Source organism: Phodopus roborovskii, unplaced genomic scaffold (genome assembly GCF_943737965.1).
Source record: "Phodopus roborovskii unplaced genomic scaffold, PHOROB, whole genome shotgun sequence".
NCBI classification, from domain to species: domain Eukaryota; kingdom Metazoa; phylum Chordata; class Mammalia; order Rodentia; family Cricetidae; genus Phodopus; species Phodopus roborovskii.
Window position 1 is genome coordinate 13,642,955 of NW_026126407.1, and position 13,442 is coordinate 13,656,396.

Below are 13,442 nucleotides of genomic sequence, written 5' to 3' on the forward strand. Positions count from 1 at the left end.
AGAAGGAGGCTACTAATCTTCCTAGGTGGGCTAGCACGTGGAGAAGGTGGCTGGTTAGGGGTTGGGAAGGTATGGCAGTGAACACTGGGTTGATAGACTGTACAATGGACACGGTGCTGTCCCCTTCTCCCACTTGTTCCAAGTACCAGCCACGCACTACTGTCCTGCCCAGGCAGTCTGGACAACAAGGAGAGATAACTGATCCTTTAAAAGGAGCACGCAGGATCTGCGACCATGGTCTTCCATCACAACCTCTCTACAGCTCCCAGTATCTCATAAGGGCCCCTCTATCAAAGAGCTAAAGTTCTGAGTGTGTGTGTGTGTGTGTGTGTGTGTGTGTGTGTGTGTGTGTGCGCGTGTTGTGTGTGGGTGCGTGCGTGCGTGCGCTGGGGAGAATGTATCAGCTTCCCACCTCTTCTCTGTTTGTCATACCAGGGCCATGGTTCACTGAGATGAGGAAATTGCTGGTGGATCCTGGCGTCTCAGTGGACAGACAAAGGGTAATTGAACAAGACCAGGCCCTTGTTGAGTTCATAGAGCAGGAAACACTAGAGCAGGAGTTTGAATCCATGGGCAGGTATAGAATGAGGGCTGAGCTTCAATGCTGAGAGAGAGGTAATGAGCATCTCCGCTGTTACCACCACTCCACCCTCCCATGACCACTGTCCCCTGCCCAGGGCTGCTTGTGCACCAGCCTCTTTACCATATGCTCACACATCGCTGATCACATACCAGTGTGGTTGTCACCATCTCTTCAAACCACTTTGACTGGGCCTGGTTGTAGAGGTCCACACAGCGCATGAGGTCATCTCCTGGGAAAAGCCAACAGCCACCATCATGCCCTGTTGCATGTCACCCTGTCTCCACTATGGCTGCCCAGGGAATGAAGGGGGAAGAGAAGGGGTGGATGAAAGAAGGGGACAAAGCAGAGAGGCACAGCTGCAGAGTGCCTGTCTGGACTGGATTGCAGACCCCAAGAACTCAGGTTTTCATGAAGAGACTACTGCACTTGACTCTGGGTGCCATGGTGCACATCTGTAATTTCAGCACTTGGGAGCCTGAGGCATTTGGACTGCTAGTTTAAGGTCAGGATGGACTACATGAGGTGTTCAAGGCCAGCCTGGGTAACAGGGATATAGCTTGGTGGTAAGATGGTCTTCCTAGTGAATGCAAGGCCCAGGTAGAATCCCAGGTAGAATCTTCTCCCTTCCCCAAAGAAGGAAATTTGCAAGTTGTGTGCACGTGCATGCACGTGTACGTACACCCCCCCTCCCTCAGGGCAATATGCCAGTGTGATAGTGAGAGAAAAGGGTCAGCATCCTGCGGTCATGGCTCATTTACTGTGCAGTACTGGCACAAAGCCGAGCACTAGAGCAGGGGAAGACAATGCGAGCCTTGGGAAACTGAGTCAGGCTGAACTGGAGGGACGCGTTCATGCAGCATTCCATTTTACAACAGCCATCTGAACACATAACCACTGCAGCCTCACAGCTAACACACTACTTTCTGTAATGACATGAGTACCTGAAACATTTTTAAAATTAGGACAAAAGCCAACTCTGAGGTGACTGCAAAATAATGATGCTGGCACCCCAGAGCCTTGTGACATGAAGCACGGTTGGTGGACCAAGGGCATCAGGCGACCCTGGGAACTAGTGACAAGCACAGGACTTCAGGGTGTGCCCCAGACCTGCTGAACCTGAAGCCAACTCTCCCCCCAGACCTGTGGTGAGGAATGTGTCCGGGGAGCCCACACCTACGGGCACTGCACTGTGTAAATGTGGCTCTGGTGAGAACGGGGCTCATGCTGGGAGCAGCTTGTGAGCCAAGCTTCAGAGCCAAGTGACTCACTCTAATAAATCAACAGGTAGTTCTAGGAATCCTCAGAGTTGAATCCAGTCATTTGAATAGATTCAGAGTCATCGCTTTGACATAACTCTTACTCATGTGGAGGAAAACAGGGAGGCTTGTCCATATAACTCAAGACCGGCTCAGAATCCTCACATCCTGACCACAGATATACCACGAGTCCTGTGCCTTGGGGAATAGCTATGCTAAGTGTTTTCTTCATTTTGTTCTTGGCCAAAGCCAATACTACCCCTTCGGTTTAAGGAGCATTAACCAAAGGGAAGTGCATAGATGCAACTCTGTTCCTGTATTTCCACCATGACTTCACCTGCTCCAGAATGTTCTATGAACATACACTGTGAGGCTCCTGGTGCCCTATATGTCCATCCTGATTTTGAGAACATTTCAGGAATAGCTGCAGCACCCAGAGAGTGGTGTGGAGAAGGCTGCTTCCTTTACATGGCAGCCCAAGCGATGGAGACTGGGCTCTTTCTGAAAGTTGAGAGACTGGATTCTGGAACCAGAAGGCCAGGGCTGCCTTGCTCCTCCACCATTATACTCTGGGTATGCTAACTAATCAGTCCATGCCTCCGTTTCTTCACCATGAAACAGGTATGACAGTTGTAGCTTTAAAGAGACATTGTGGCTGGGCAGTAGTGGCATTCGCCTTTAACCCCAGCACTTAGGAGGCAGAGGCAGGTGGATCTCTACGAGTTTAAGGCCAGCCTGGTCTACAGAGTGAGTTCCAGAGTTACAGGACAGCCAGGGCTACACAAAGAAATGCTGTCTCAAAAACAAACAAACAAACAAAAAACCCAAAACAACAGCAACAACAAAGCTATCTTGAAGAAGAGCTGATGTGTGCACAGTGCTTGGGATAGAGACTAGACAGATGGCAAGATTCCCCTCAGAGATGATGACTTGAAGTCAGAGCCCCCCAGATCCAGACAGACACCCTTCCTCGCAGTAGTATTGCGAGAGATGTGGAGGAGGAGAAAAGCACAGAAGGGAAGAAATGTCAGCGCTTGCTGCCAGGTGGAGGCCTTCCCAAGTCTGTCCTCCTCAAACCCAGACACCGCAGAGAAGACAATGTTATACAGAAACCAGGCAAGCAGAAACCAGGCAAGAAAAATCAAAAGCAAGCAAAAACAAACAAACAAACAAAACAAAAACAAATACAAACCCTCCCTTTTTCTTCAAAGAGAAAAAGACAAGTGATAACTATAGGAGCGACCAGGGGGTGACTCTCCCTAACACATGCAAGACCTGTCAACCAGTCACTAAGACTGACACACAACCAGGATTTAAGCTCCTCAGTTCATTGACTGGGGGGCTGTGGTAAAAATAGTTCATGAGTGTATTTTCAAAATGTTCAATTCTTTTATAGAGAATTGCAAAGTAATAGTAAAAACCATTTTTTTTAAACCAGAACACCAATGATTTCAAATTTGATAATAGGCATTTCTGATAAGCACTTGAGCAAGAAGCATTCATAGGTGTTAGCTGGGGAGCCCTCTCTGGAAAGCAATTTGGAAATATCTGTCAAAATGAACCAGACCTTCTGACCCAGCATCTTCATTCTCTCTGTGTGAGGATCTGGCTTTACATACGCAGAGAGTTACAGTTCCAATAGCAAACACCATATCTCTGGTCCTGGGCAAACTCAGAAACAATCTCAAAGCCCTAAAATCCATCAAAAGAAATACATTTGGGTACAATCAATGGGACTGGGGCTGCAGCCCAGTGGGGATGTATTTGCCTAGGATGTATAAGGCCCTGAGTTCCCTCACCAGCTCCACAATGAAACAGGAGATGAGTGTCTGATGTGCATAGATGGATATCTAAAGAGGTTTAGAGGGAGTGAGATGGGAGCTATTTCTAAGACATATTAATTGAAAAACAAGATTAAAGATAGAGTATATGGTTCGGTTTATGTGAATTCAGAGAATTTGGGGATTATCTCTGGTGAATAACATGCTCTCATACATTGATGAAAACATTTGCTACACACTGCTGTAACTGTATAATTGAGTGAATTAATTTAATTATATGTCTTCCCCCTTTGGGTCCCCTCCCCATTCACAATAAGCATATCAGGAGTTTATGAAAATGTTACTGGACCCAGGGTGTGCTCCTAAATTTCTAATTTTTGCCAACTTATTTATAGCATCTAAGGTGGCTGCTTCATCCTAGAGTGATAAAAACTGCATCAGGCTCATCAGAAATCAAGAGGAGGGATATTATTTGAAGATACTCCTGCATGATGGAGACTTGGCAACTTGGCTAAAGTTGTTTTCTCAACTCCAAGGGCCTTTATCTTCCTGTCTTATGTAGCAGCTAACTGCTACCACTAGGTGGCAACAAAAACCAGCTCACTGGAGCAATGTGAGCAAACTCTGAACCGTGGATGCTTTTAAAACTGAATGCTATCTCTGAACAAGGAGGAGCTAACGGCCCCCAGACTGATAGCTTGGAATCCAGCGTGGGACTGACTGAAACTCCCTGAACATGGGGCTACTCCCTTAACCTAGAGACAGGAGAGAAGTCCTAGTCCCTACTTCAAATGACTGGACAGATTTAGATGACCCCTTCTGGATGGCATCACCCTACATGTGGAGTAGGGGGGGGTGGAAGGGGAGGGTGGTCGGGGTGCATGTGAGGGGGGGAGAGAGGGAAAGAAGAAGGGAGGGAGAGTGGAAGGGAGGGAGAGGGAACTGGGATGGATATGTAAAATAAAAAATAATAAATAAATAAATAAAACTGAATGCTGGCTTCTGTCCTCAGGGCAGGAGCTCACTTCCACAGTATAACTAACTCCCTAGAGAGTGGAGCATCTTGGATGGGTGGGTTGGTGGTTGGAGGTTGCACTCTTTTAAGCAGGGACAGTAAGTACTCTGAGCTCTTGGTTCATGGAGAAATCTGTCAATCTCTCTGGACCTAGATCCAGGGCTTGGGAAAACTCAAAGCCCATGGAAAGGACCGCATGAGCTCGCCAGCCCCTGCTGTGACCTTGGAGAAGCTCACTTGCTACTTTCCTCTTCCCTTGAGATCCCTGGACATGGGGGAGGGAGGAGGCACAAGGGACATTTCAAGGAGGAGGATGGGAAAGACCATGCCACCAGAATGGAAGCCTGACAAAAAGAACCACTCCTGCCCTGGGCTGGTATCACCAGGGTACTACAGGGCTCACCAGCCTGAGTGGACTTCCTTCGTGCCTTCTTGATGTCCTCCTCAGTCTTGTTGCTCAACTTGATCTCTAGTTGCTGGGTCTTCATCTCCAGGTCCTTCTGCCGCTCTGTGAGGGCTTTGCGGGCCTGCAAGGAGGCAGGGGGATGGTGGGGCGGAGACAGCCCGGCCCAGAGAGACAGCAGGTAAGATTGCAGCCAGGCTTCAGGGCCCTGACACCCATGCACATGCTCATCCTACCTGCTGTGTGGATGATGGTACCCTGGCACGAAGGAGCCAAAGGGCTGGCACCTAGCTGGGTTTATGCATCTGCCTGTGACCTGTCAGTCTCTGGGTCCTGTTGCCTATACTGTGATTTTACCGTGATCATAAAACCACTGTCTCTGAGGCCGGAGAGATGATTCAGCAGTTGGGGACACCTGTTGTTGCTGCCGACTGAGGGCTTGATTTCTAGCTCCCGCTTGGTCTCACAATCATCTATAACTGCTATTACAGGGGATTCAACACCCTCTTCTAGCTTCCAAGGGCTCCAGGTAAACAGTGGTGCATAGACATACATTTGAGCAAAATACACATATAAATAAATATAATTAGTAAATTAAAAAAACCCCACTGTCTCTCAAGGACTGGAAGGAACTATGAAGGTCACCTGAGTTACCTCCTAGCAGTGCACAACAGGCTGTGGGTACTAACTTACTTATCTCATAGCCTCAGCCCTTAATGTGCCTGCATCATCATCATCATCACATCACCACACCACCACCATCATCATTATCACCACCACCATCATCCTCTACTCTCAGCATTTGGTGGAGATGGAGCCCCGTCTTGGGTACCTGCAATGGTTTGCCATTTCTATTCTATAGAACACCCAGTCAGGCCACTGGGAAGGTTGCTTGTTCCTCCAGGGCTGACCACCAGCAGCCCTGCCTCCCATGGTATGACCCACATCACCCACCACCACCCACAGGAAGGTGATTCTCTACACACTTGGGAGGGGACATTAGCTCAGGCCATACTTGAAGGTGAGGCCCAGACCCAGTAGCCACGTGAGTAGCTGTGTCACATCTGACTTGGTGTCCACAGAAACAGGGGTTGCCTTGTGCCATGAGGCCATTATAGCTCCCACTTTCCCCTCAGCTTCTCCTTCCTTCCACTTGCCCTTGGGAGAGTCATCCAAGTGTCCTGGGGTAGCAACTCCTGTCTGCCACATGGGTAGGTGGGAGGTCCTTGGACTCCCCCACCACTCCAGAATACAAGGGCAAAGGTTTTTGCAGTGACACCCACAGCTGGTTCCTGACCCATCCTGTCCTAGAAGTCCCAGCTCTTCACCAGCTAGGTACCCTGGCCTCTCACCTTCTCCACTGAGGCATAGCGGCTGGCCAGCTGCTTGCGGAGGTCAGCAATATGGTGGTCACACTTTTTCATGTCCTTCTTGAAGTTCTCGCGGAAGTTCATAAGTGGTTTCTCCACCTCGCTGTGGAGCTGTGGAGGAGGGTGGGGAGGGCACGCTCAGGACCAAGGCGCTGGGTGTGCAGGGTGGGAGTGAGACCTCCCACCGTCTTGTAGAAGCCAGGTCCTGGGGCAGTGGTCTGGATGGCTAGACCACCCAGAGAAGACTAAAGAGATGGGCATCTTTACCAGCTGTCTGCAATGGTCACGTTAGCTCCCAGGCAGCATAGCCATGCCTTGTAATGGGTAGCCCAGAACTTTCCAATTCCCTCATTAGCTCACTGGTTCCTTTTCTGTGTCTCTACAACAGATTCTCCTCCTTCCAAACTTCCATCTTTAACACTTGGTGGCTTGCAACAAACTCACTGTGCAGTGACTAAGTCACACTAAGGACCCTTGGAGGCGTACCCTCACCTGCCTCTCACAATGTGTGGTTCTCTTGGAGCAGCTTTGTTTAAGCATCTTCCTCTTCGGAAGCCTTTTGGGGATAGACCAAGTCACCTGCCTGTGTCCTCAGGCACTTAGAGTGATTGCTGTGTGAAGCTCGACAGATAACTAGGAAAACTGCCAATCACTCAGGTTTCTAGTTATCGACCATCTGCCGCACTCCTGGAGTACAAAAGTGACCTGGGCCTGTGCTGTTGGAACAACCGTCCTGAGCAGCATTAAGGGGAGCCAGGTGCACTTCCTGTCCCCACCCTAGTCAACTGACCCCATGTTCCTTCTGAGGTCCTGAGGAGCCCCCCACCCCCCTGCAGTGAGAAGAGCTAGTGGCATCTGGTTTTAAAGCATCCCCCCTTCTTCCCACCGCATATCACACCTCCTTGAGATTTAAGGTGTTTGTTTTGATTGTAAGCATGGTGTGTCTATTTTGGCAAGAACGGGGACCAATAAGCCCAGATCTACTCAGTCAAGGTGGTGGCCTAGTGCTCTCCCAAGCCCCATACCCAACCTCCTGGAGCTTGCCATCCCCTGCCTAGACTCAGCCCTTGGGGACTGTCAACATGACCCCCACCTGGTGTGTGTGGCTAGCCAGCCCTGTCTCCCAAACAGATGATTCCCAGTTCTGAGACTTCTCTCCTCCAGCTTAAGTTTATGCCATTGTCTTTTTTTTTTTCCCTTCTGGAGATCACCCAGGACTTGGGTGTTCTTATTTTAACCCCAGCATCTTAAGCAGGGTTGCATCCCCTAATGGGGACATAAAACTGAATGTGGGTCTTACTCAAACTTGTCAACAGCACAAGGTTTATGAACAGGCAATAGCCAAAGGTTCACTCAAAAATCAAATGTATGATGAACCTAAGCTGTCACATTATGTGACTTCATAGCAGCCTTAGCTTTGAAAATACATGGCATTTTGCATTGCACTTGCCCATCACAGCACACAACACCCATAAACACTGCCTAAAGCACCTCAGCTGAGATTCAAGGCTATTGCTACGAACTGCAATGTTTTTACTCCACATGCCAGGTTTTCTGTTCTGGGGATTTGAACTCAGAACTCACAGTTGAGCATCACTGAGCGCTTTATCCACTGAGCTATTTCTCCAGCCTGTATATCAAAGACTTTTTCTTTAAAAACACTGGTTTGGTGTCTTTTAAGAGTCATTCTTAGCTCTGAATTCTTTGCTTTGAGCAAGGCATCAGTGATCTCTCTTAAAGTGTGTTTCTGGGGAATGTGTGGCCAGTCTGGCCTGTGCTAGATGGGCTAGACTACTGGAGCTGATTGGTGGGGGGCATGGCTCCCCCAAACTCTTATCTACACATCACAGGTCAGAAGAGAAGAAGAAGGACTCCAAGTTGGAAGTGATTTCAGTGGCTGTCTGGTCCAGCCATTTCCAAGTGGTGACTGACTAGTTGTGAAATCAACTTGGTGGGTCAGGACCTGGGTTTTTGAGATAATAGACCCAACTTGGGGGAGAAAAAAAGCCAGGGTGCATTTTAGGCAGAATAACAGTAGAGGGTTAGGAAGTTCTACACATGTGTGTCTCTGGGTGGGTATGCACATAGTCTTGGTGACCATTTAAAATGCCTCCCATGAGCACAGTCAGGCAAGATTAAAGCCATAGACCAGGTTGTAACTGTTCATTTCACACATGAAGTGTGGGGCTGCCAAGTAACTCACCCATGCTCACAAAGCTTGTTAGTGACAGTCCTGGGCTCACATTCATTCTCCCGCCCACGGATCTGCCTGTGCACAAGCACTGACTGCACGCTCAGGTTCCCTTCCATCAGAAGGAATGTGTCTATTCTCCCCTCTTTCACTGGGGCCAGTCCTAACTGCCTTCCAATAGAGCGAGCTCATTTTCTGAGATTGCTGTTGCTATTAGCACCGGCTTGAGCTAGGAGACTGGCAAAGCTGGAGAGCATGCTGTACGCAATCCCATTTCTTAAAAGGCTTTTACCCTCGACACCGAGCATTCGGATGGAGAAGAATTTCAATAAACCTTTTGGAGCTGACATAAAATAGGTTTTGTGCCTTGGGAACTATGTTCTTCAAGGCTGATAAATCAATCCTTGGAGTCCCCTTCCTCTTAAAAAAAAAAAAAAAAAAAAAAAAAAAAAAACCAGGTCACTATTAGGAGGCTACCAGGATAGCCTGGAGCCACCAACACATACAGGCTAGAAGCAGAATTGTCGATGGTGTGAAGTTTGCACCTCATGTTGGCACACCCTGCTCTATGAGCCATCCTTAGTGCGGGGGTGGGGGGGTGTCTGTGAGCTTCTGAAGCTTGCTTAGAGCGGCCTGGGTGATTGGGAAATCAGCCTGCACCCTACCATTGGTATTCCCTCCAAGGGCAGGAGCTTCTTCCTGTGTGTAATGTGGAGATAGAAACCATTTGCCTCTTGTTGGTGGCCTCTGCCTCCACCTCATGAGGGAAAAACAGCATTGCTGGGGGGTTGGGACAAGAGGAGGGAGGCCTTGGAGGGAAGTTACTCATGAACCACAGCTTAAAAATAACCTGCTGCTTCATCTGCAGTGGTGCTGAAAGCAGAAGCTCAGGGAGCTCCCTCCTCATGGGGCCTCTTCTGCCAATGTGCAGGGGAAAGGCTGGGTTGCATGGGGTGAGTGCACTCTCATGAGCTGGGAAATCTCACTCACATGGGGGTACCAGCTCCACCTCAGGCACTCACACAGGAGCCAGAAGCGGCACTGTTCCCAGTGGCACTGGGCAGACAGACATATTCCTGTCCTTCAAGAGTGCACATGGCCCTGGACCCCAATGCAGAGAACGGCAGTGACTAATGGGAACAGCTCCACAAAGAGAGGGCTGATTAGCAGCAACTGTGGAAGCCTAAATAGAAACAGTGTCTTGGGGGATACTACTTTCAAATGGCAAAGTTGGTACTTAAACACGGGGGGGGGGGGGTGTTCCAGCACTTGAATAGATAGTACCCGGGACCGTGGTGACTGATGGGTGGTGTCGGGAGGTCAGAGGTAAGAGGGGTATCTGTCAAGATGGCGGTGACATGGCCAAAGGCCTCTCTTTAAAAAGGCACACCAATGGGCAGGCCTATCAGTCACATGTGCTTTAGTGTGAATTATCTCACTGAGACATCTAGTTTAGTTTTCACTTAAAAGGAGCTGGGAGGAAGAGTGGAGATACAAGCCAGGGAGAAGAGACAACAGGTTCTTTTGGAAACACAGGAGAAATCCTGCGGCAGGACAGAGCTGAAAGCCCCAGGCAGGAGGTGGCCAGCAAGCTCTACAGCTCTGGTTCTCAGCCTTCCCAATGCTGCCACCCTTTAACACAATTCCTCATGCTGTGATGACCCCAACCATAAAATTGTTTTCATTGCTACTTTCATAAAAAACTTTGTGACTGTTATGAGTTATAATGTAGGTATCTGTGATTTCAGACAGTATTAGGTAACCCCGTGAAAGAGTCACCTGACCCTCAAAGGGGCCGAGACCCACAGTTTGAGAACTATTGTTCTGTTTACTCATTTCTCCTGAAGGTATCTATTAAGCAACTTCTACAGGTGTTCAGTTTTGACGCAATGAAGTGAATACGAGGGAATCAAAAGTCCTGGTCCTAGTGCCTTTGGAATCAGATGAAAGGAGGGGATTTTCAGAAATTCTGCAACAACAAATCCATTTTTAACAATCTTCCCTTGGGGATCTCTGTGAGTTTGAGACCAGCTTGGTCTATGCAGTGAGTTCCAGGACAGGCACAAAAGCTACAGAGAAACCCTGTCGAAAAAACAAAACAAAACACAATCTTCCCTTGGCCATAACCTAGTGTTCCAGACACAGAGCTGACTACCATGCCAATCCATTCCTGTGAAACCAACAAAGAGAGGCTGGGGTTCACCTGAGTGAACCAGGAGGCATCCACTCTCACTGCACAGACCCTGGGCTGCCTGCCTTCCGTGGCTCCCGAGAGCTCACTGTGAGCCGCTCACTTAAATAGCCATAATTGCAAAAGGAATTAAACGAACTCACATTATAGTAAGCATCAATTATCGCAAACCTAAACTTACATTCAAAAAAGGCAATCCTTTCCTCAGCACCTACATCGTGCTCTTATCTGTGCTCTTGGGGCACACCCCTGGTCACTTCTGCTGCTGTCTGTTCAATGGAGACTTTCTAAAGGTGAGCTATGGGTATCTCCTCCCAATCTGTATTCCAGAATTTGGTAACATGGAAAATGGCAAGGAATGTAAGCCATAAAGAAAGAGCTGGTAACCAGCTGTCAGCGTGCCTGGTCTAACTCTGGAGGGCAGGGGGAGTTACCTTGGCAGAGAACTTGAGATGAACTTCAGCCTCATCTGCCAGACTCTTCTTCACTTGGGCCCACGCTTCTCCCAGGGAGCTGCAATAGGAAGGGGCTGTTAGATCGCAGTGGGGTGGGGCAGAGAGGGCTCTGGTCCAAAGCTACAGCCCTCCCTAAGAAGGAATGGATGGTGGTTCTAGGCTCCATGTCTTGAGGAGATATATAACACTCAAGCCTGTGGACTTGAGTGAGACTAGATTCAGCCACCAAGGCCAAGGGGAGCCAGCCTTGCTTCTGGATCTAAGAGACCAACCAACATCTCAGCTGCAGGAGAAATATCTGGAACACACTACCTTCCACACTCTGGCTTGTTGCTGAGGGAACAAATACGTGCTACCAACTAAAGGAAGAGAACCAGATTCGTTTCCGAGTCCCTTGCCTTGCATAGGTCTTAGCCACTTGGCCTCCAGGAGAGACACAGATGGTCCACTTGGGTCCAGGGCCATCCCAGGTACAGCCACACACTGAGAAGGCTCTCCTAGCCATCTGCAGAGGCATGTTTTCTCTCTAGCAGATTCTCGGTTATGCACCCCACTATGGCTCACAGTGTGCCATCTCTCTGCTCCAAAGAGATGCTCCAAACAGAAGGCACCTCCCGAAGTCCTGGAGACTGCCAAAGGTCCAAGACACAGAACTCATTATCTGGACCCTTCAGCCCTATTACCATTCTAAACCAGACCCTGACACTCCTTCTCCAGACCTCTCAAGCAGCCAGACTATTTCATGCAAAAGCTGCTTGCTTCAGGGAATTCATTAAACTTCAGTGGCAAAAGCTGATTAGAAGACAGCCCTCTGGGGCAGAGCACTGGAAATGCAGCTCCCAGGTTCCAAGGAAGCAGATCTGCCCCTGCGATCCAGTTCCCTGGTGCCAACACTAGCCTGGCCTTGGTGGGTGTTCATGAGAAACTACCAAGTGCTATCTATAGAGTCTGGAAGAAGGAAGAGTGTTGCTGGGGTCCCATCAGAGAAGACTAGGTGGGTCTGGGTGACCACTCTGTGGACATTTGTCTTTGCCCCAAGGGCCTGGGAGGCTGTGAGGAAGAAACAGTCCTGCAGACTTGCATGGGTGAAGCTCCCTTACCTCATTGCACAGTGGGAGCTGTCATGACAGTTACATGGATTAGCGGTGAGCTGAAGGTGTCCCCTCAAAGCATGTGCAGTGGCCTTTATCCCTGGCATGACAGTGTGAAGAGGTGGGGACTCTTGGGGCCATAACAAAATGCTCAGGATCCCCTACGCTGGCCATTTCCCTTGCTGTTGACATACGGTGACTTCTGTCTCACGCTAGGGCAGTGTGTAGGTACTCTTTAGGTGCTAGCCCTTAATCTGGGACCTCACAATCTCCAGACCCATGAGCAATCTCTTTTTTTCATAAATCATCCGCTTACAGCAACACAAAAGGGTCTCAGACACAGCCACACAAACAGGGCATGCTGATGAGCTGCAAGGGTGTGACTCTGTATTTCACCAGGGAAAGGAGCCTGGAGCCTCCCACATATCAGGGGAGTGCTCTGCCACTCAGTTCTATTCCTAGTCCTCAGGCAGCTGTGAGGAGATGATGTGGAGACAACTGGATAACAAAAGGCAAGAATGAATCTTGACCATCACTTCAGGCCACTCCCACAGCTTCTCAACGTGTACACTAGCTTCAAACTGACAGCCAATAAGCCATCGCCATCATAAGCGAGGGGGTGTTGCCCTAGGAGCTGAGTGACACCCAGAAGGTCCCAGAGTCTGCAAAGGCCCTGGGAGGGGCTGAGCCTCTTCCTATAAGGCTGCAAGCCCAGTGCCAGCAGAACACATGGGATTAACTGGCTAGGGTCAGGTATGGTGGCCTGAGAATGTTAGTTAGCTCAGGGATACTGGGGGATAAGAGGAAAGTGGCACCATTTCCATCCTGTACAATGTCTTCAGGACTGGAATGTCCCCAGATAGAAGAGTATCACTCCTAACTCTCAGATGGGCTCATTCCTATACCTATGTTCCTGTCTCCTCAGAATTCCAAAGCACTTCAAACGTATGGAACTACCGCACTGGGCCTTGTCCAAATGAATGAGTGTTGATTAAAAAATAAAGTTTAAATGTTTTGGGGGAAAGCTATTAGAAATTCTCATTTGAAGATGGTGTCTGACGAGAAAGAGGTACATTAAAAACAGTCAGGTATACCTGTATCACAAC

General features: G+C 49.0%; 1 protein-coding gene across 5 annotated transcripts in view; it reads right to left on the bottom strand.

Moving 5' to 3' along the window:
- Gas7 (growth arrest specific 7) overlaps nt 1-13,442 on the bottom strand; it is a 224,066-nt gene that overhangs the window by 4,035 nt on the left and 206,589 nt on the right. For all 5 annotated transcript variants that reach the window (XM_051180355.1, XM_051180358.1, XM_051180356.1 and 2 more), the window contains 4 exons: nt 11,225-11,303; nt 6,391-6,519; nt 5,039-5,162; nt 733-812 (listed from right to left, as the gene is read on the bottom strand). In XM_051180355.1, the coding sequence (XP_051036312.1) occupies nt 733-812; nt 5,039-5,162; nt 6,391-6,519; nt 11,225-11,303 (412 nt within the window). The remainder of the gene's footprint in view (nt 1-732; nt 813-5,038; nt 5,163-6,390; nt 6,520-11,224; nt 11,304-13,442) is intronic.